General features: G+C 38.8%; 1 protein-coding gene across 1 annotated transcript; it reads right to left on the reverse strand.

The window, feature by feature from the left end:
• Positions 1 to 4,294: 4,294 nt before the first annotated feature.
• Positions 4,295 to 16,755, reverse strand: LOC145501903 (metal cation symporter ZIP14-like). The gene is made up of 8 exons (XM_081481293.1): positions 16,153 to 16,755; positions 11,367 to 11,535; positions 10,640 to 10,809; positions 10,310 to 10,453; positions 9,508 to 9,678; positions 8,357 to 8,537; positions 7,805 to 7,992; positions 4,295 to 5,717 (listed from the first exon to the last, which is right to left on the reverse strand). Exons 1-8 carry the CDS (start codon positions 16,411 to 16,413, stop codon positions 5,565 to 5,567), a joined length of 1,437 nt encoding a protein of 478 aa, XP_081337419.1. The 5' UTR covers positions 16,414 to 16,755; the 3' UTR covers positions 4,295 to 5,564.
• Between the last annotated feature and the right edge of the window lie 6,702 nt (positions 16,756 to 23,457).

Raw genomic sequence — 23,457 nt, forward strand, 5'->3', positions numbered from 1 at the left:
CTGATACATGTTAAGGTAACGAAATGTCAGGTAACGAAATGTAAGACAAGATAATACAATGGACAGGGCAGAACTTATATGAAACTGAAATGGTCTGGAAACCAGGCGTAGAAAGAATTCCAAGCGAAAGTAATGAGCCGCCTAATTCAAATGAGGATGCCAGTTTACCACCAGAGTCTCCTGACAACGAACAAGCAGACAGCTTGAGTGTGAGTGACAGTGACAGTGACATTGACTATGAAGAAGAGGTTGACAGCGCCCTTGAAACGCAAAGTATAATCCGTCCGACCAAGCTCGGGAGAATAAGAACACTTTCAAGTCGCATGACACATTTCTAGTGCAGGTAGGAATTGTGAAGTGACAGGAACTTGTAACGTAACTAACTTGTAATGTAACTAGCGTTGGTCGCTGTCGACCTCTCATTTTGCGCCGGCGCAGAATATATTGAAGGAATAGCTCCTTTGCACTGGTTTGTTGTCTTTGGATACCACTGAATACAAATTTGAACTCTCGCTCAACGTTAATTGTGTTCATTCCCCAACCCGCAAAAACAAATGTGAATCAAAAGAGTTCATTGTGGTCTTTGTGTTTTGGCGGTTTCGAATTTCAGCGAGATTAAATAACAAGGTACAGCAGACCACTCAGAGAAGAGTAATATTTTAAAATGTCCAATGCGTGATCATTTACGGCCCATAAATCAGCAAATGATATCTCACAAGAGATTTCTTTATCTTATTATTAAAAAAATTATTCAGCGTACATATGCATTTAGCAATTATAATTATTCCCCGAAGGCAAAGTGTACTTTGGTCAACATTTACCTAGGCGAATTTGGTATAATTTTCAGCGGAGAATTCGAATATCAAGAATTTCAAAATAACGGGCTTAAACAACCACATGAAGGAACCACGTGCAGATACAATAGGCCTAATCACGGTTTTTGACGCCATCTTGCGGGTAGGCAAAGCGGTCAGAAATCGACAGTGTTTGTATGGGAATCGGATGGCAATAACATTTTTTAATATTGCGCAACTTATGAATAGAAACTGAACCAAACTAGGTAGGAGATTGTATTCACCAGATTTGAAGGACGTACCTGGGCTAGACGGCGTTCAATTAATTTTTAATTTCCCATACATTTGTCTATATTTTTTCCCGCGAACCGCGTCTACCCAGCCAAATGTACAGATAAATATTAATGATCGGAAAATTAAAAAGTGGAGAGTGAAATCCTGCGTGTTGCGAAAACTATTTGTCAGCGGAGACATATCCGAGCATATTTTCGCGCCAAATAGAGGCTATTGTTTATATAAGCCGAACTTTTTGACCAATCAAAATGTCCGATTCTAGAATTCCCTTCTGGAAATTATAGTTAACATAAATACTTCCTTAGTGGTCTAGGTCGTTCGTGACTACCGAATCTCAATTGGTATGGTTAAGGAAAAGTCGCGAATCCTAGAGTCTCGTCTTTGGGCCCGAAACCACTAAGCTTTACTCCATACGCGAGGCTTTGCACGATGTATTGAACATCCAATTTCTAAGAAAAAAATGAGTTTGGACAGGCACCCATCGCATCGTTTCGGTAAATGATCAGTTCGGAAGGTCATTGATCTCCTCCAATTTTTGTGAATTGTCACCTTGAACCGTTCGAGATATGATCATTTACTGCCTGTCGTTTTTAGATTGATACAGATTCGGAAAGGCGACAGTAATAAAATCTTAAGAGTTGTTGTCACTGACTTTAAAATCTTAAAATAGACGTTTCGGCTGAAATACTATAACCTTGTTCAGTGGTGAAATGAATGTCAAGATTTTTAAGTCAGTGACAACAACTTTCAAGATTTTATTTATTTATTCATTTATTCTATTACGTTCGATTGCATTGTTGAGACCTGGGTTTGATATTTTCCAAATACAGCCTTGGCGTGGTTAATAGGTTTAATGAGATATAGTGGTTAAAACTTATGGAAAGAAAAAAGCTTCTGCGCTGCATAGTTTGAAGGATATGCGCGCAATTAGATCGACGTCGTGTTAAATATGCACCAAGCCGCAACCCCACCCCCCCCCGACCTTAGACCCTGTTCTATTACAGTGAAAAATTAGCTTGGAAGTCAAGTAACATTAAATATTTGCGCGTTTGCGACCTTCCAGAAATTTTAATATCACGACAAAGAATGGCTTATTAACAAAGAACATACGAAATACATTAATATATAAATTTAAAATTAATGTGACCAAACTCGCGAAATTAAGTCGTTGGGAAAATTTCGTGTAACAATGAGACCAAAGAATATTTATTCCAGATCACCCATTAGTTCGCTAGGGTCTAAATAATAGTAATAACAATAATAATAATATTTATTTATCCATCTTTAAAAGAAACGTATACAATTGATTTACATAATTTAAAGATGAATACATATATAGTGAATTACTATTAAGTAAAATTACTGGTAAGGTAAGAAAAAACGGATCATAAATGGAGGAATCTTGCAGCTCTTGCTAAAAACAAGTTAGGATGTCTTTGCGCTCCTGACTTTGGTGTTGCTATTGAACCTGGTTTGGATCTTTTGAAGTTATAGCCGTGGCTGGTATTTGGCTTCGTGAGAAATATTTGATTTGGTTGGTTTACATCATTCACAATTCTTTCTAATTCATGCTTTGTCGTTACTTTGCATCTTTGCTCTATCGTTGGAAGGAATGTTCTTGGCATCCCGATGATAGCTAGGCACCTGTTTTGTACCGACTGCAACTCTTCTGCAAGGTACTTCGGCAAAGCACCCCACACTGGGGACGTGTATTCGAGATGTCTAGTATAAAATGAATATATAAGACGAAGCGCAAACCCTCAGTCCTTACCCTACAGTACAGACCGAGAACTTAGCTAGTAAGACACTATGTAAAGCCCTGGCCAAATTGAGAGTCGCAAGTAGACGCAAGTAGAAAACGTACTTGGGTGTACTTGTTCTAACTATACATTCGTCATCAGTTCAAGAACTGTCTATCATGTTCTTGTGTGCACCCGGTCGCAAAAGATTAGAGAAAAGGTAAACAAGGACACAGATTGGGGATAGTGGAGCAAATAAACGGCAAGAAAAAAAGTTCATCAAACTGTTTGATCTGATGACTTCCTCTCAGTTGACAGCGAGCGCAATCTGGAATCGAGGGACGCATAGCTATTAAACATGAAATTTCATTTCCGTTTTGCCGGCGGTAGAACAACAAACTAACAAACATACAAATAACCTTTTTTATTGAGGGTTATCACATGTCAAATCAGCACAGCTGATAAACCAGAGGCATTCTCATTAAAAATTAGATTACATAAGAAATAGACTGGTTTTCAATTGAGTGTCGAGAATAATCAAGCAGTTACTTTGGTTTTCGTTTTACTACGGTTTGAGATTGGCTGAGTAGTCTAATTGGTAAGTAATGGATTTGGTTTTACAACACTCAATTGAAAACCGCTCTACTACTAAAACTGATTATAATATTGGCAATAGGGACAAGCTAACTAAGAAAAACTAATTACTCTGATATGCAAAAATAAGAAATTACTATGGAAAGATTAGAGCGCTTTCCAATTGAGTGTCGTAAAACAAAAACCAAATTGCCACACAGGTCAGTCACAAAGGACGCAGACAATCCAGTGAATTAATCAACTCGAAGTAATTACATGTAGCTGACGCAAAAACGCGGGAAAACGAGTGCGAGCGTGTCGCAATTGGTTTTGGTTTTATTTCTGATTGGATGAAAAAAGGCACGAATTTATTGTAAGCCAATCGTGCAACGTAGCCGTGATGCAAAATTAATCACTTGTCGACACTCAAGTGGCAACCTCTTTAATCTCATAATAATGATAAAAAGAGACTAATTGTGGTGAAAATTCCTAAATACAATTTCTACAGAGTTCTTTCTCTTTTTTTTTTCAAATGACCGCTGTCTTTTCTATACAATTTGTTCTTTGAACATCTTCTCCTTTACCTTACTCGGATCAATTATTGAAACTTTCTAAGTTTTTTTTTGTATGAGCTGCATTGGCCGAAACGATAGAATTATCTGAATCAAAATGTTTTCGATAGAAACATGAACAAAGGACTTTTTAGATCAGGGCCATTAATGTCCTACCTTTACGATTAATGGGGTATATATATTTGAGCACTCTGGTAATGGCTTAGATACTACCACATGTGTAGTATTTGGGGCGGCTTTTTAAGCTTAGCCTCCATCCCAGTCTTCAGCACTGCACTGATGAGGCCCAGAAGGCCGAAACAGTACTGTCTGCAGTTATATATATATATATATATATATATATATAGATAGATAGATAGATAGATAGATAGATAGATAGATAGATAGATAGATAGATAGATAGATAGATAGATAGATAGATAGATAGATAGATAGATAGATAGATAGATAGATATATAGATATAGATAGATAGACAGACAGACAGACAGACAGATAGATAGATAGATAGATATACGTAAGGAGAAAACAGGCACGTAATAGTCCAAACTCTTATAGAGGTAAAAAAATTATTACTTTTAACTTGTAATCAGGCCCTCTTTTCTTCCTACTGCAAATTTCGGCAGGCAGGAGAAAAGGATAAGCTAATCGCTGGTTGACTAAATAATTTTCAAACGTCCCCAAATTTTATTTTACAAATATAAACCTTGGATCTAGATTGGGAGGGGGGACCGGGTAGGGGACGGGCGGTGTTGAATTAAACGTCACTTTTCAATTAGATTTTTTTGCTTAGATTTTCCCGGCTTTTAGTTAAAATTTGACAAATCTCAGCTATCACAGATACAAAACGCAAAATTTCTGGGTTGACAGATAAGGTCTAGACCAATACTCAGTTATCAGTAATGGATGGAGGAATACATAAGATATCTCAGACTATGCTGTTTGGAAATTAGTACTTTTTTCCAGCAATGATAAAGGGTCTGGATGGGGCTTAACTGATAGCTTAGAAATGGATTGACATTTTAACGGATAGCTGAGAAATCAACGCAAACCTAACTAATCACTGCATGGGATCCTAGCTCGCCCATGTACACCTTCATAAAAAACATCAGCTACGCTTAAATGATAAACAGACCTACATCATGCGCGTACAATATGGACAACTGTCGACAGCTATTTTGATTAGGCGTCAAAAGATAATTCGACTAAACGCATGATTTAAAATCTCCGCTATGAAATAAACATAATGAGCATTACACTGAGGTTTAAACCCCGGGCCCAACGTAATATATACCAATGAACAAGCTATTCGATTTGCTATCGATCTTTCCAGTCAGAAGAAAGATGACCTGGAATGTTCAGCCAATGATTGAAAGCAAAAGCGATGTTAGGGTTGGTTAGCCTCAAAGTTATAGATGGTTTCTTTTAATGCCGCACGAGTCGTATTCTAAAATCTAAGGTGCTTATGGAGACTGGAAAGTTTCTCGAAAATTTGTTAACAACCAACTAACTATGAGAAACATTCTTTTAAAAATGTCTAAATTTTTATGACATCATCTAGTGTCATCTAGTATCATCAGGCTAGTAGATGATTCTACTCCAAAGAAATTTGCTCCTCATACACAGCCAGTATGAACATAATGACAAAGCCAAACAGGGTGGCAAAATTCTGAAGGGCAAACATCTTGAGGTTCTTTCCAAGTGAATTTTGCCCAAGTTTAGCGGACATCTCAGTAGCTTCTTGCAGCTGTTAATTAAAACACAACGTTATAAGCATATAGACAGGATACAGCTGATTTCAATAAAACGCGCTCACAGCCGCACATTCAGCGAACGAATTTTACAGAATTCATTTGGGACTATCATGCCCATAGCCTGAAATGTCAGTCGCCTTCCGCCCTCGACTTAGGCCGAGGACGGGAGATGATTGACATTTGAGGCTATCATACCTATGAAGTAACCTAAAAAAAAGCATTTTTAAGACCATGACCAACAATGTGTCGAGTTGCTGGCAGGTTTCTATCTGTTTCTTTCTCCCAGCAAAATTGTGTCAACTTCTGCTTCCAAACAAACGCCCTTGTAAAAATTTGCCAGCCAGCGCTAGCAGACACATCCAAATTTACACACAATGAAAACACTATTCGGGGTGTGGTTTGAGACCCTTATTTACACCTTCAGCGGAGAGGATGGTGGTTTGTGAGAGACAATTTTAAAGCAATCAAACCAAATTTAATATAACGAGCCAGTGAGTGCAACCCAAGGAACATAACCAGATTCTGGCTTAGGGTTAGGCTTTTGACGGTGAATGGTAAAGTCTGCATACGAGCCAAGTGGCCCATCAGGCCGGAGCTTATCCCGGTTTCTGTAGCATGAAGCGAGTAGGAGTATTTCTACTCCCCCCTGGATGGGATGCTAGTCCATCGCAGGGTTACCCCCAGCATTAAGTTCGCCGGTACCCATTTATACACCTGGGTGGAGAGAGGCACTGTGAGAGTACAGTGTCTTGCCCAAGAACACAACACAATGTCCCCGGCCAGGGATCGAACCCGGACCGCTCGATCCGGAGACGAGCGCACTAACCATGAGGCCACCGCGCCTCCCTTTTGACGGGGAATATCCAGGGATAAATCCCAGGGGTTTCCCTGCCATCAAGAAATCGGCTGGGGAACTGACATTTCAAACAACATAGCCATGGCCTTATTCACACTAGTGGCATGACGACATAAGGACATAAGGGAAAGATCAGTTTTTTTCCTAATGCCGTTGTGTTGACGCTGTTATGTTGCTATTAGGTCATTATGTGAGGGTGTTCACACTGCAAACGTAACGACGTGACATCCTTCTCATGACGTTATGTTTACGTTGTTGTGTGGTTATGTCTCTAGTGTGAATTACGCCAAACTGATCACCTGACAGTGAGGCGAACTTACACTTGCACACAGTGTGCGAGAAAATAACATTTTATCCAGAAGTTTTAAATTTTGGATAAAAAGTGGTGTTAGCGTTTCCTGTTTTGATTAGGTGAACGTTTCTATGGCAATCTTTCTTCACAGGCCTTTAGATCTGCTCTCGCCTTAATGTTGCTGTTCCACTCGTGGATTGAATTAACAAAAAGAACGTTAAGAATCTTTAATACTTTGTCTTTCATAACATGTTTGATTTTCTAAACTAATCTTAAATGATTTCTCAATATTTTTTTTTAAAAAATCTGAAATCTAAAATATTAAATGACTGAGTTGTTTTAAACATATGTTGTCATTTTGATGCAATCTTACGTCATAATTGACTCCTGCCTGTAGCTAAAACATAGGTCCGCAGTGCGTACATGTGTGTCTTACAAGTTATACTTGTTATTAGGCTAAAACTAAATTACTGGGATTTTCAGGTTACAATTAGCGCTAATAAATCTGCAATTTTAATAGGGTATTATGTTTGCTCTGTAACTCGCAATGTTTTTTTTTTAATTGGTCCACATATTTTTTTTTGTATACAAGCATAATACAATATTGTAACAAATTACAAAAGAAGTGCAAAAAGAAAAAAAAAAAAGAGAGAGAGAGAGAGAGATGTTACAACTGATAATATTCTTAATGATAGATAGTAGATAATGTTTACGACAATAAATATTACAAACAATATGTCTCTCTAGCTTTGTACAAGTGTATATAGTTGGGACGAAGGGCAACATAGTCACGTCAAGTCATTTCCCTATTTCAAGTTGGATAATAAATTTGGATATGAATTCAGAAGTATCTTGTTTCTTTGCATTGTTTTGCAAGCATAATGGTACTGTGTTTGCATATAACAGAAAAAGACGCAATGTTATTAACTCACCATGTCCACCAATGAAATGTACACAAACATTCCTCCAGCAAGGGGATAGATCCATTCGACGGCCGATGTTTTAGTACCCAGTACCAAACCAATGACCAACCCCAAAAAACAGGAACATGCCGAGAGAAAGTTGAATGCCATTGCCATTTTGTACGACATGCCAGCATTGAGAAGAATCGCAAAATCACCTGAGAAACAATTGAAAATAATTAAAAGGAGCTTCAAATAGTAACAAGAAGTTCCAGACAAAGCTGCTGTCGATGCAACTCTTCTAGAAAAATGTTATACCGAGTGTGTGGCTTCTTTGACAAATAATCTCAGTGTTCCCATAGTTATCAGCATTCATTTCGAACGTAGCACTAGCTCTTGGATTGATTGAGCCTACGTAAATATTTATTCAAGGCGTGAAAATGAATTGTCTTCGCGGATGTTTAGTTTGAGCCAATTGATACATTTCAGTAATGGGACTCTCGAAGCATTTCTTACTGCAAGGTGGAATGGCGCTGTTAAATACACCAAATGCTTAGCGTATATCAAGTAATGATATTTTACCAAGTTCGTGTGGTAGTTCTTCACAGAATATCGCCAATGAGGTGCTGACACCATTAATTGTTGAACTGGAATATGATGCTCCAATGGCCAAGCCGTCAATAAAGTTATGAAGGGCGTCACCGATGATTATCATCCAAGCAACAGGGGCCACTTTTTTCTTTCCACCAGTGTTCACAATAACCTACATTTAAACAATACAGGGAAGATTAAGCTGCTTCTTCTGTCTTTCTTGTCTTCTCGCATTGAATTCCACGAGGTCGCGCCGATTTAAGGTTGATACTTTTTCCAACGTCATTCAATCAGGAATTTAATTATTTTAAGTCCTTCTCCCCCTCTGGGAAATAGTGAGAAAACATAACAAAAACTATGAAATCAGCAAGTATTCAACAATACTACCTGAGCCACAATAATGGTATTAGTTTGAGGTTATAGGCAAATTTAGTCGATACCATGTTTGCAAAGCCAGAACTAATAGGATTGAACTGTTATCGGAGCTCCCGTTGGGTGATCGCGCCATTTAGAGTGTTACCCCTCATTCTTCACTGGCCAATTGTCAGGGACTTAGTCTAATTCATTTTGGTTTAAGCAAGTATTCAAATGTTCTAAGTGGTTTTATTGTATGGTTGAACTGGTTCGCGATGAGAACGGAGAATTTTGATTGGTTCTCATTGCAGTCCAAATTTTGCATTACGGACCACTTAGATGGACTCCTCACAAATTAATTTCGGCGAAATGTATTTTTAATTCATTGCACGAAATAACTATTTTTTTGTTGTTGTCGAGTAGTAATCTTTTTACCCTCTTATTTGGAGGAATACTTCAATTAAATGTTCATAAAAGCGACGCGAGAAACGTAAATAACTGCTTTTTCGCGCGCGCGTCTACCCAGAATAGGTCGCAAAGACGCATCAATTTATCACCAAATTCAAAAGAGCCATTGTAATAAACACTTTATTGAACTAGCTTGTTCGGTCCGTATTGTGGAATCTTGGCCTTGTTTTTCTTTTTTTGTTTTGGTCTCGTTTTTTCGTTTATGGACCTCTCCCTACAAAAAACAGAACTTGACGAATACGATATTTCTCCAATATGGACCTCATGCGAGTTCAATAACGTATATCAGTTCAATAGTGTACTTGTAACTCGCTTTGTACCTCTTGCTGTTCATTGAGCCCCTTTTTCTCCGCTGACCCATTCTGGAAATCGGCCAAGTCAGTGCTCACTCCCATATTACGATTCGAGAAATGATGATCCTGGTTATAAAGTTGGAGCTGAACTTCGGCGATGGCTGTACCAGGGACTTCAGCCTTGGGATTTCTTGCCTCCTTAGGGAAAGACAGCACACATCTTATTCTTATAGGGTTGTCATTTCGTTAAAGTTCTAATTACTAAAAATGTATATAGAACAGACAAGCAAACAAGCAACCTTGAAGCTAGTCACTCATCTAGCCGAGAGAAACCTCTCGGCGACAGGTTCAAACTCACAAATCAATCACTTTATATGTACAGATTACATGCAAAAAGTCACTGGCTTTGAAAGCTGCCAAATGATGTTTGGGAAAGAGAAGGGATATGTTACAAACTAGGGCGTAGTTATCGCCACAATTCACATTTTCAGTGTACGTTTAAAACTACTAAGGTGGCCTCCTCTATCAGCGTGATGGATTTTTGGAGGTATCCTCGTCCTATCACAGTTTTTGTTATTGTACACTGTGATTTTATTGTGTCGCAGTTAAATAAAATGGTGATGATTGTAGTGAAGGTGATAATGATGATGATGATGATGATGATAAAAATAGCAGTCGAGAGATCCTGCGTTTTCCAAATAACATGTCAAGCTCAATGTCATTATTTCACATTGCAATCCCTTCAATAATTGTCTTCGTGTTCCCGTTCCTAAAAGAGTGTCACAGCTCTATATTCATTGCAGTAAAGTTAATACATAAATTTACTTACCAATCCTTCCTTTTTTTCCGATGCAGACTTCTCTTTGAATCTGACGATCATTTTCATGACATATTCGAGGAGAAAAAACAAATAGATCCCACCGACAATCACCAAACTTTTCCACAAATTTTCAAGGCCATGTAAATGAAACGTCTGTTAAATAAAAAGCAAAGCTGTCAACTAAACCAAAACAGCACAGCGAAATTATCGCAGCTCTAACATAAGTATTAGTTATGCATGTATAAATGATAAAGCCAACAATGTATGTATATGAAAAAAACGTTACTGTCATAAATTAGTTCATTTCATCACTGCTGACAGGTATTTGTTAATACTCACGTGCGGAATAAGATGAAAGAATCCATTCCCACTCAGTACACCAACAGCAAGCGACACCATAAACAACAGCAGAATTTTGTAAATTGATTGGTTCATGAATGGGACAACAAAAGTTCCAAGTAGAGATGCTAAGCTGATGATTGCCGCAGACAAGAACCCGAATCCCCATGCTGAAAAAGATGCATGTACAATGAGCCGTTAACAAGGAAGTGGTCCAAATGAATTGGTAAATAAATTTAGCAATTCGTCAATTCGTCAAAGATCATTCCAAAATCGTGAGAGGAAGCTTAAGGCTGACACGTACGGTAATTATTTGTTTGTTTGAAAAACAGTTAAAGAAAATCTTAATAGCACTGAAATATTTATTAGTGACCTTGCCAGCGTCAAGTTTGAAAGAAATTGAAATGGCTAAAATACAGACTTTGAAATACCAACATATGGCCCAGATGACCCAGTTTGTATGGATCTTGCAGGCAAGCCAAAAAATTACAAGTTTGCAGATTTCTGGTCTATCTTCTTTCATTTGATCACTTATCAGTATAGTCGGGAGTAAAGTCTAAAAACTTGGTTAATTTGCGCTTACATGATGACCCATGATATTGTTAGCTTTGGGTATATTAAAAAACGTTTAATTCAAATTCGTTCAGCACTGTGAACAAATTTAATTGGGCTATATACAACTGAACCTACAAAGACAAATTACACAACTGACAAATTCACGCCTTACCCCGGGCAGTATTTTCCGTTTTATCTTCTTCGTGTTCCTCACTCTCATCCAAACAAGCTTTACTTTCAATTTGCTGCACTATCGCTGGGCAGACTTTTTCAAATTTATCCAGATTCAATCCACTGGAGTCAACAGAAAAGGATTCAAACAGTTCCTTTGCTGTATAACACTGCGTCAATTAAAAAAAAAAAAGACAACAACAAACAAAAAAACAAAGAGTACAGATGTTCAAGACATTATTTTTATTTGAAAAAAAATTGAATTGAGATTTGATATTTTCACCGGTCTTTTTAAAGAGGTTTTCACTTGAGTGTTGAAATATTCGCGTTGCATTGGTTTAAAACTCGCGCCACTCAGAAGCAAGTGACTTGCTCCCGCGCGTTAATTTCCCGCACTTCGAGTCAGCTAACGCCAGTAGTCAAACTTAATTAAGAAGCCCATCAGTCGAAGCATCTCCCATACTCGGCAACTGATCTTCTTCTTTATTAATGTTTTAAATTCAAGGAAATTTTTCATAAACGAAATAAACATGAAAGCTATTCCAGAATCTCAAAAATGACAGCGAATCCATTTTCATAACGTCAGTACACTGAGTATGAACGGTTTTGTACTTTTTGGAAAACCTAACTCGAAGAAATTATTTTGGTGATCAATACTACAACAAAACTGACCCGTCATTACAATTATCATTCGATGTATTTTTTCGTCCTTTTCATTGGCTGAGAACCCACCTTGTGACCTGCAAATAACTGCCTATAAACATTGGTCTCCTTATGCATAATGACGTCAAACTTGCTGATGGAACGATAAAACAATTATTGAACTCTGCCTTGCAGATCAATTATTTGCCTGAGGCAAATAATTGATTTGCTCGCCACTGACAAATCACGATGCTTCTTCGCTCAGCCTCGTCCAATAATTGTTAATCACAAGAAACTGAAATTAAAACAAATAAGAAGAAATGGAAATTTCCAAGTTCCGAAAATTTGACGCAAGACCGTGCATGTGGCTTTAATATTAACAACCTCTTGCTTTTTAAGGTTAAAAAAAGTCAGCTGGCATTGTTACGCAGAGACCTAGACGACCTTTCAACAAAAACAGTACAGTCAACCATGAAATCTTTTGGTCTAGAAGTAGACGTTGGAAAAAGTTGTTGAAGAGATGTCGGGAAGTTTGGAGAGCAATTCGAAATGTTCGCCAAAAGCAACCCGACACAATTCAATCTTTTCCCTCCATGTTCCATAGCAGTGAACATTCCACCTTTTTATGTGATCTCATGGCAGACAAGACGAATTCTACCTTTGAATGGTCCCCGGCTGGGCTTCTAAAATTGCGTCACGGATGAGCCCAAAACAGGATACGGTATGTGTTTTGGTGAAAACCACCTAGAAATCGCTCAAAAGGCATACAGAGGGCAATACAGGTTCTTTGTATTTAAGAACGCGTTCGATGGTCCGACCTATGGTTCAAGCCCAGCTTGGGGTGCAAGTTATTTTCGAAGAACCTTCTAGGTACACATTGACGAACAAAGCATTCCACTCTGCTTGGCAAAAATCACTCTTCTTGATGAGCACAAGTAAAAAATCTAAACCAACAATTAACTTGCCTTCAGGAAAACTTTAACACTTGATTTACCAAACATAATGAACTTCAAATTAATTGCATTTCTCACGTAACTTTGCTATATATATATGCTTGCACTGTATTTATTTTGTAGTACTGTATGGTACTGCAAGATCTACATTTCAAGTTGTCGATAGAGAATATCGATGTGACCGAAAAGTCGTGCCTTTATCCTGATATTCCTTAGTTTCAAAAAGACTGACTCAGGAGAGGAAGCAAACCATCAATGAAACAAGAGATATTTCATGATCACGACGTCATAACTGCTCTTCAAAACCAAATGATTTATTTGTTTTTATCGAATGTTTTGCTTATATCATATCCGTCCTTTGGAAAAATAGCCGATTGGCATTTCACATACCTAAATGCCTCCTTCATAGTCAATGTTGTCAGAGGCACCCAACGACTGTTTTCTCTCAAATGCTTTTAAACGCTGTTTGAGGCCATCTGGAGTACTTTTAAAGCTCTGTAGGTTAATTTTAGGTTGCGCTAAGAATTTTTTATCTGTTCGGTTATTCTAGGGGAACTTGAGTATTCTCGAATTTATTAGGGCTTTTTATTAGGGCTTTTTTGTTCATTCCCCGAAAACCTTAGGTCTTATCGCCTTTCCGAAAATGATAGCTGACCTTTTTTCGGTACCCAAAACGACATTTTTTACAATCCGAAAACAACAGATATTAAATTTCCCATATTACGAAAGTTCGAGGGGACAATTCTCTTCAAAAAATCAGAGGGGATTAAAGCCCTTCCGAACAGATAATTTACCGAAACGATCTGTTGGGTGCCCCTGATGTTGTTTGCATACTCAATCTTTTTGGCTTATCAGTTTCACCCTCTTGTGCCTGATGTAGCTGAAGGCGGCATGTACAACGGACCTGAATGCTATCTAGTAATGCTCTCCTTTCCAATTGTTTTTTTGTTGTTGTTGTTGTTGTTTTTTTAATCTTTTGAATTGTTAGCAAGTTGATTATTTAATTTTACTGTCAACTTTGAAACCGGAATATTGAAATTCATTGTTTTCTCCTTTGGTTTCTTTGATTTCAATTTATCGATATTGTCGGCTCTTAACTTGGATAAACTCCACATAGCGCTTTCAGAAGGGCCTCAATGGGGTTAACGTCAACCGTCAAATGGCCAAAAACATCTACCATCGACCTTCAAAGCTGGGACCTCCCGCCGTTGAGACCCTTTTTCATATCTGTTATGAAACTGCGATAAATCTTAGGGTTTCAAGCGTTTTCCGCTGTGGCTAAATGACCGGCAGCCGGTCAAGGTTTTAAAATCTCTAAATGATCAGCAGTCTGATATTTTTCTTAAATTTTAAGGAATCGAAGGAACCCATCCAATTCAAACTACCATATGTCGATCAAGAACTGCCAAGCGATCCAGAAGAGCTGCATAGATCGCAAGTCTAACGCTCGGTTTACGCTCGGCTCAGAGAGTGATGTCATGGTTTGTGACACTTACGATTTTTTTAGGTCGACTGGCGGTCGCGGTTTTCAAATCACTAATGCTGTGTTTAAACTTGAACGGTTTACCGAGGTACCAGAGTTGACTTGCCTAGGTAAACATTTTCCGTGTGTAAACGCCAACTGATACTTTGGTAAATGCCGCAAAAGACAAAAGAAATTTAACCGAGGTAAAAGTTGTAAGTACCCTGTGATCAGGCATGGTTACAGTTGGTAACCAAGGCCAAGATGACAGATATATCCGCTTGTGGCGGCATAATATTTCACTTCCCGCGGTGAGCAGATTGTGCGATTGTCGACAAAGGAAAGCGTTTCTTTTCCAGTTTTGACTAGGCTATCATGGCAGATAACGTGGAAAGATTGGATCCATCTTCTTGCGGCAAACAATCCGTCACGAAAAAGAAAGCATTGTATTTTTCATTCTCAGTATTATTTACAACTTTCACTAGGCAAACTTCGATCCTTTGTTTTGTAATTATTGTCGATATACTTTGCTACCAGGGAGGAGGCTGCAGTTACAACGTATCCACGTTTCTGCGCGTATAACCGTGCATACTATGGGTATGATCAAGAAGCTGAATTTTCGCCGCGATATTATGGAATGAGGTCCTCGCCTATCAAAATGGTGGCACCTCAATTTGCTCCTGTTCCGCTGCGGTGGGATCCTCGTCCAAGTTCGATTTCATGACGTTGATAATGCAGCGCACGGGAATGTTGACAGGTAAACTTGAGTTATTTGAGCCGGTATAAACACTGGACGAATGTACCAGGGTTAAGCAACTGGACCTTAGTAACTGTTTACCTTGGTAAAAGCTCAAATGTAAACATAGCATAAATGACCGACAGTCCGAGTTTAGGGAATCGAGCGAACCGATCATGAACAAGCTATCTTACAACATGTCGACTGAGAAGTTTCAAGCGATCCAAAAAAATTTTTCTATATTATAAGTATGAGAATGGATGGGCTCCTTCGATGCCTTAAATTATTTTGAGAAAAATATCAGACTACCGGTCATTTAGTGATTTGAAAACCGCGACCGGCAGTCGATTTAAAAACATCGTAAGTGTCACAAACCATGGTCTCGCTCTCTGAGCCGAGCGTAAACCAAGCGTTAGACTTGCGATCTATACAACTCTTCTGGATCGCTTGGCAGTTCTTAATCGACATGTGATAGTTTGAATTGGATGGGTTCCTTCGATTCCTTAAAATTTGAGAAAAATATCAGACTGCCGGTCATTTAGTGATTTTAAAACCTTGACCGGCTGCCGGTCATTTAGCCACCTCATTTTCTGCATAGGTCTCTATGTCAGTCTTATTCCTATCCCCGCATTTCAGCGAGTTGACTGCCCCTTATCTCGCGGAGCTTTTATAATGCAACGCGCTAGGTGACGCAGTTTGTTGAAAGAAGGGAGCTGTGACGAAGCCCAGCTAAGATGTTAGCTGCCTCAACAGTTTAGGCTCGATTACCAGCCACTGTTTGAGAAACGTCCAACCGTCTTATCAGAGAGGAATGTAGAACGGACTCGAGTGAACGGCGGAAATCGAGCCTACCAGAGTTCAGACCCACACGAAACAGGCGAAGAAGGAAGACAAATTAAAAGATAACTATCATCATGATCATCAATAAAATAACTGAATATAAAACAATGCAAAAGTTCAATGAAGGAAAAATCGAACTTTAATTCGCCCTTACCTTGGACTTGCCATTCCCGCTGGCCTGTTCGCTTGAAGACGAGCCGATGTTAAGTTCCTTGAGCAGTGAGTTAAACTGTTGTGAGTTCATGGAATTGTTTGAGCCAAATTCGTCGAAGAGGCTCCAGATAAACGTTTGCGGCGCAGATAAATTTACGCTTACGGCGTGACATTCCCCGGCCTGAATAATCGCAGAAAGAGCAAGAAAAGCTAAAAACTGGTAAACTGCCTTAGTTGATGCCATTACGATTTTGTTTTTCATTTGAAGGCCACCAAATCTCAGAGAGAACACAGCCCGCGCTAACGTGACTTAATTCCCAAATGGCTACGGGCGTGATTATGCCACGTTTTAGCGCATTATAATCGAGTTGACTGATTCACAATATTCTTTGAGCCCCAGTGGGAGCTCATGTATATATATAGACCCCATGTATTTACATAATGTTTGGGAGAATTTGTTGAGGTAGGCTAGGTCTTAAATTTTAATTACCTTGCCATGCAGATCACATGAATGAAATCTGTTGCTTTTTTTGAGTTTTTTCGCCGGGAAGTGCAAGGAAGGGATTGAGAGCCAGAAAGATTTCTTTTTCTCTCTCCCCGCCCCCCCCCCCCCCTCCCAGTTCCATGACCGCCCAGCGAGACCAATCAAATCATGACGGTACGGTCACGACTGTTCATAAATTTGCATTAATTCTTAATGACAATTTTATAACTAAGTTTCGTTCAGTAATCGTATGAATGCGAGCTTGTGTAATAAGGATTTACACTACCAGTTACATTTGAAAATTCAAGACGAACCCCTCCGTGACAAGTTGATTACAAGTGGAGAGGAAATGAACAAGACGAGAAAGAGGTCGAGGATTGTTATCACTGTTGATAACATTGGCGACACAACGGGTAACGAATGAAAGGGTAACGATATATCGGCTCATTCTCTGTCAGAGTAACAGTCTTGTAAATGGCCAGCTTATCTATCAAGGGTAATTAAGTGTATGAAAAAGTAACGTAACATGATGTAATAAAAGAAAAAGGTTCTCTTGAAGGTAGCCTCAAGCTATGCTAATTACGGCCTGTCATTACGGTTAATGACCTCAAAGTTATTGTGAACAGCTTTGAAACTGTGGTCTTTAAGATTGACAACTGTAAACCTTTCTTAGCTCAAAACCAGTCTGGTTATTTAGGATAAAACCCGAACGTCTTTCATGTTGACTTGCATGACTCGGTGCTTTAGCTCGCCCGGCACTTTTAGGGCTATCGCTTTTCTGCATTTTGTGATGGGTTTATGAAGTGGACTATGACCTCCTTATTCTTATTGTTACTTGTTTCGCGTGAATGAAGCTGTTTCGTCAACAAAAAGAAAAAAAACAAACAAACAAACAAACAAAAGCAGTAGCGGAGTAGCAGAGAAAAGAATAATTCATTTATACCGAATCGTGCCACTCCCGAGCGCTTCCATCGCATCAGTCAGGCGAGTTCGGCAAAGTCAGACTCAAGTCACGCTTCGAGCAGACAAGCTCTGCAGGCCTCGGTCTAGCGCTCCATATAAATGACACGTATGGATCATTGAACGAGCTTGAGGTCAGGATCCGGGGGGGGGGCATAACTCCCATATAAATAGGACGGTGGTACTTGTTGAAAATTTGCAAAATAAGAACCGCTTAGAGGTACCGAGATCCTGTTTTGTTAGCATGGCTTGAAATTTTTTCACCCCAAAGTGGTACCAATTCTAAAACAAGACATTAACTGACACTTTCATAATTTTTGATAGCGATAAATACGACTGCTTCGAATTGCTGGTTTTCAGTGTCACGCAATTCAAAATAGATCAAAATAAAAATCAAAACCGGTCAATAGATTAAGTCCAGAATCTGGGAAATGAAAGAAGGTAAATATGCAAAGACTCTCGCCAAGATTCTGGTCACAGCAATTTTTCTTATGCGAGATACGTGGAGAAATTTTTTACCCAAATTTAACATGCCATTAGGGACAGCGCGTCTCCCAACCCCAAAATGCTTTGGAAACGAAAGAATATCGAGGTCGAAATGTATTATGGACCAAAATATAACAAGACAGCGGGAACCTGGTCTCTAACATTAGTAGGCCTGGTTAATTTTATCATTTTTAGCGGGTAAGGTAAATCCTGAATAAAATTTTTCACTTGAATTGCTCCAAGCATTGTTCAATATTTATGTATAGAATGATCCTTGCAAAGTTGAGCCGTCGACAGGGCAAACCCAGTGCTTACAATACTGAGATGAGGTGGTTTTCGAAAGCTTTTCGCCAGCCCAAAACTCGGCGAGAAATCGATCGACTAATTCAAAGCCATGATCTGGGACAATCCTACTGACGATGTGCTACCAAGTTATGGTAAGTTTTTTTAAAAGAAAAATTAAGAAATGACTTCATGTGGAGTGATGTCGTGATGTGTAGGCTTATTTTTCCAGGTATATCCTGAACCAGTACTGGAACCGGCTAAAATATGCAATAAAGTTTATGTAATTTTGAAGATAAACAAAACGAAAATGCGTGCACGGGCCCGAAAAAGTAAAATGATGTAAAATAGAAAATGGGATATGCTTATTTTGTAGCTGAAAAAATGCGATTAGGGTTTTAGACATGGTGTCGAAGGGTGGAAAGGGGGTTGGGGGGGGGGGGGGTTTGGGGGATGCCATCTCCAAGACAGTATCACAGTTTTGTTGAATTAGAAACCAGTGACGCTTAGAACTTTATAATCTTATATACATCTTTGTCCGCTAGCAGCCTACTCCAACTCCACTTTTTTAGGTCTATTACCCCACTCCCTTAGAAAATATTTAATAAAGCCTGATGAAAAGTATATCATGTTGTTACTAATTAACAGGATTGACTGCAGATGAGCTTGCCTGTCTTGCTGCATCGGGAATGCAAGGCTGGGTCTATACTGATCACGTCACATGGGTTGTAAAACAGCTTAATGACATGCAAAACGATACCATGCTACTATGCCCAATGTCGTTGTTAATATCTACAATGAGATGATGAGGAAAGCTAAGTTACTTAACCCTGGACCATTAAAAAGGCTGGTTTTCACTCTGAATGTGGGACATAGGAATGGCAAAACTTTCATTGGCAACCCTCAAAATGGTGGTAATCATTGGGTACTGGTAGATGTTGAGCTGCAACCTTTCATGAAGATCATATACTGTAAGATGCTGGCTTGGCAACCTCCCCCAGACATCATTGATGTCGTCAATGATTTTGCATGGTACATTCCACAAGTTGGAACGCACAAAAAGAGTCATTTGGTGCTTGCCCACTCTCCCAGTGCGACTAATTGGCAGGGTCATGAATGTGACTGGCGATGCCGTAACTATTCCCTGCAAAGTTGCACTGATACATGTGGTGTTATTACTCTGGTGAACGCAGCTGTGGTAGCCTTGCACAGCCCTCTTTTCTGATGGTTAACGGGTCCAGTGATCAAAGAATCGATCTTCTTGCAACACCTGACCCAATACTGGTTATATTTTGTGTCGCCCATGAGCAAAGACGAAGCCATATTCTTGTCAGTGTGAAACAAATTTTTAGTTTGTTTATTGTGGAAGTGCCACAACTTCCACTGATGACCACTCCATCTTTCCCTCACCCCCATTAGTGGTCATTATATGGTTTTACACATTGTGCTGGCATTATTTTGAGCATAATAGCGAGGCAAAAGAATCTAGCATTACGCGGGAATAACAGTGACAAAAACTGGCCAATGTCTTTTGAGCATAATATATAGTGAGATTTTTTGATCATCAAGCATTTGCATAATGACAACAAATTTGAGCATTATGTGTAAAACCCTATTTCATGACCCATTTCCAGTACTATTCTGATATTTACAACACATGTTTGCAAACACAAAATCCTTTAACAACAGAAAGACAACAATGTTGGAAAGGAATACTCCTTCTAACATGAACCAAATGCACTGCCCCATGAAAAATGCAGGACATGTGGTTAGTGTAGTACAAAGATAGAAGAGTGCTTTTAGAAACCTTTTGACCTAAGTTTTCATCTCTAAAATGGCCCTTGTGATATGATCAGTAGCAGGCTGTACATGTTTTCATGACGATTTGAACAGCTAGAGATAACTGTGTAACCTGACACTAGCCTTCTAGCAGGCTACTGCCATATTGGCTTATGATATTGGCTTATGTTATCCACAGGTCTTTAGCTTCCTCATTGTGAAGAACATCGTCATAATTTACTTTGATCAAAATGAAAAAGATCACCAGGGATAATGAAAACCTGGATCTACAGGTCCCTTGGCAAAATTGTTTGTTTGATGCTGTGCTAAGTAGAGAAGATGATGTCATTATTTAGAGCATTTAGTGCAGGAAACATTTTCACACTAGAAAATATATGAAATCATTACAGGTCAGACTATTGAAATTTTAAAAGCTGATTCTAACTGTTTCTGGACAACCCATATGGAACATGCCAGGTCTCTTTCAACTGAAATCATTTTGTTATTAGCAAAAAAAGGACAGAGCAGTCATTCAAGACTATTCCAGCAGCTTGTATTAATAATAATATTCGACCATGTTTTTGATGTTCTGTAAAATAGAACAGGGATAAGCATGTGAAATCATTATTGGCATGAGGTGAAACTAGTCTTGTGTTTCACACATTTAATTTCAGTGAGCTATCACAATACTGGGCATCGTGCTTTGCATAAATATTTGATCAATTAGCTCATTTCCGTAGGATTTTTATCAACTTGATCCCCACCACAGATATATGTATGTACATGTACATGTAAGCACTGAACGGCACAGTGCGAACTATATTGATTTTGCAACAAGTTTACTATTAATTTAATATTTTTTTGCCATACATGGCTCGAGTAACATTCTAAGGAAAATTGGACTCTGAGTACATGTCTGACATCTACTGTCATTTCAATATTGTCATATAGTTATTTCATATTGTTCTAGAGTTTTTACTGCTTTTAAAGTGCCTATGAAGTAAAAAATAACTGCTGCTTATTTGAAAGGCTTTTCAAAGTAAAGAAGAATGGCGTTTCCCTTTTTGGAATATCTGTTTTCGTTCTAGAGATATTTACGTTTTTGTATTATGCAAATAAGGAAAGTGATGATGTCATAGGTGGTTCCACTGGAACAGTAAAACACTGAATCAAGAATATCTCTAGAAATATTGGAGCAGTGTTCTTCAAACTTGGCACCACAAATGTGCATCACAAAAGAAACAGAATGACTCCTTCTGTGTTGTTGCCATGGCAACACTTTAGGCTCCAGTCTCTTTCTGTGAAAAACCAAATATGCCAATTTGCAACCCTTCGAAAAGGGACAGAGGGTCTTGCTTGGAACACTTGTGATTCTCATATTGTCTTAACTCTCCCCATTAGATTGTTGGGAGTGGATGATCCTTGTTTAAGATAAAATCTGGTAATGTTAGTTTTAATTAAAACAGGATCAGCAGGATAACTGCTGTCATGGTGACGGCACGACCGGTGTCATTTCGTTTCTTTAGTGATTTACATTTCTGGTGCCAAGTTTAAAGAACACTGCTTTAATATTTCTAGAGATATTCTTGATTGAGTGTTGAACTGTTTTAGTGGAACCACCTATGACGTCGTCACTTATAATACAAAAACGTGAATATCTCTAAAACTGAAAAAGATATTCCAAAAAGGAAAACGCCATTCTTCTTTACTTTGAAAAGCCTTTCAAATCAGCAGCAATTATTTTTTACTTCATAGGCACTTTAAGCAACAAATCTGAAACAAACATTACATGCAGAAACAAAAAAAACAGATAAATATTATTATATATTATATTATATATTTTCAGGCTTTCAATGTTGGTATGTGTGTGGAATTATAATGGGATTACGGTATGAAATTCTGTATTACTGCATTAAATACACGACAAGCCGTTATGATTATTGTTAATCAAATTAAAGAAACTACATATAATTTCTACATACACAACACAACCTAAGGTTCGTTTACTAGTAACAAATAGGTCAATGAATTGCAAGATAATAAATACCGTGGTGCACAACCGATCTGATGAGCAAAAATTTCTGTGACTGAGACGTTCGAGGGATAATTTGTGTTTCCTTTCAGAAATATTTCGAGAAAACGTGGGCTGGTGGTCGCTAACTGCGTTTTAAAGCTGAAATCAACCAGGCGTTTCAAGTGTTAGAGACCAGGCTCCCACTATCTGATTATAGTTTGGCCCACAATACATTTCGATCTCGATATTCTTTCGTTCCCGATGCATTTTGGGGTTGGGAGACGCGCTGTCCCTAATGGCATGTCCAAATTTATAGAGATTTGTATGGAGACGCCATGTTGGTGCCCATCCGTATGGACACCAACGGCGGCCGGAAACCAACAGAAACATCTGTCACTGAGTTTTGCTACAAAAGCGCGAATTTATCCCTTGAGGAACTCTAAAACACTAACATAATACTTTTTTCTAAGACATGAACTGTTCAGATAGCCAAGTTCCCCGAAATAAGTCACTTTTTTAACCATCATGACAGCTCTCTAGGCCGTCATGTAAATGCCGCGTCGCGCAAAAGCTTAGAAATTCAAGCGTAGTGTATCACAAAACCAATAACCCATTTGGAGCGAAAATTTGTATAAATATTAGTTTTCAGCTGCTCTTATACATGATTAAAGTGAAATGTCAGCAAGATCAATAGTTTTGGGGTTCGAATTTTAGTGACGTCATGTGAAAACCAGCTATACCTCAGTACTCGTAAAGTTGACTGCCAAATATCTAGTTCTGTCATACCTTTTTCGGCTCAATACCCTAAAAGGTACGGAAAAAGCTCCCGCTGTGGACCTTTTGAGGCTCAACACCCTAGGAGGTACCAAACCATTTTTTTTTACCCCTAAAAGGTACGGCGCGCAACCCGTCCTTTTTATATTGGAGTCTCTCTCTTCCCCCCCCCCCCCCCCACGGGGCCAAGATAGCTGGATATCGGCTAAGTTCTTTCTTGCGTACGTGTTACGGACTGAGACGTCAGTGAGAAAACATGCTAAAAATATCAAGACCAATATCCAGCCTTCTTGACCGAACGGCAATGGAGAATTTACTATGTGGCAGAATGAACAAACTCTTCTTGCGGGATACATCGCCCAGTCCCGAGCGGCAATGATACGTAGCCAATCTTAGCTTGCAATCACAGCACAGGACTGGGATATGGTTCATCTTGCCCACTCGCGCGTTCGCGGAGCTTGCCAGATATACATATGTTATTAAACTATCGTGAACGGGTCCGTATTGGACTTTTTTTTTTTGTAGGT

The sequence above is a fragment of the Orbicella franksi genome, chromosome 10 (genome assembly GCF_964199315.1).
Source record: "Orbicella franksi chromosome 10, jaOrbFran1.1, whole genome shotgun sequence".
Lineage (NCBI taxonomy): Eukaryota > Metazoa > Cnidaria > Anthozoa > Scleractinia > Merulinidae > Orbicella > Orbicella franksi.

What these genes read in the sequence shown, in the direction of transcription:
- LOC145501903 (XM_081481293.1), bottom strand. Translation starts at nt 16,413, where the DNA reads ATGAAAAACAAAATCGTAATGGCATCAACTAAGGCAGTTTACCAGTTT. An exon ending in AACGGAAAATACTGCCCGGG is followed by an intron (nt 10,810 to 11,366) that starts GTAAGGCGTGAA and finishes CATCTTTTTCAG; the next exon opens with CATGGGGATTCGGGTTCTTG. An exon ending in AGAACTACCACACGAACTTG is followed by an intron (nt 7,993 to 8,356) that starts GTAAAATATCAT and finishes ATTGTTTCTCAG; the next exon opens with GTGATTTTGCGATTCTTCTC.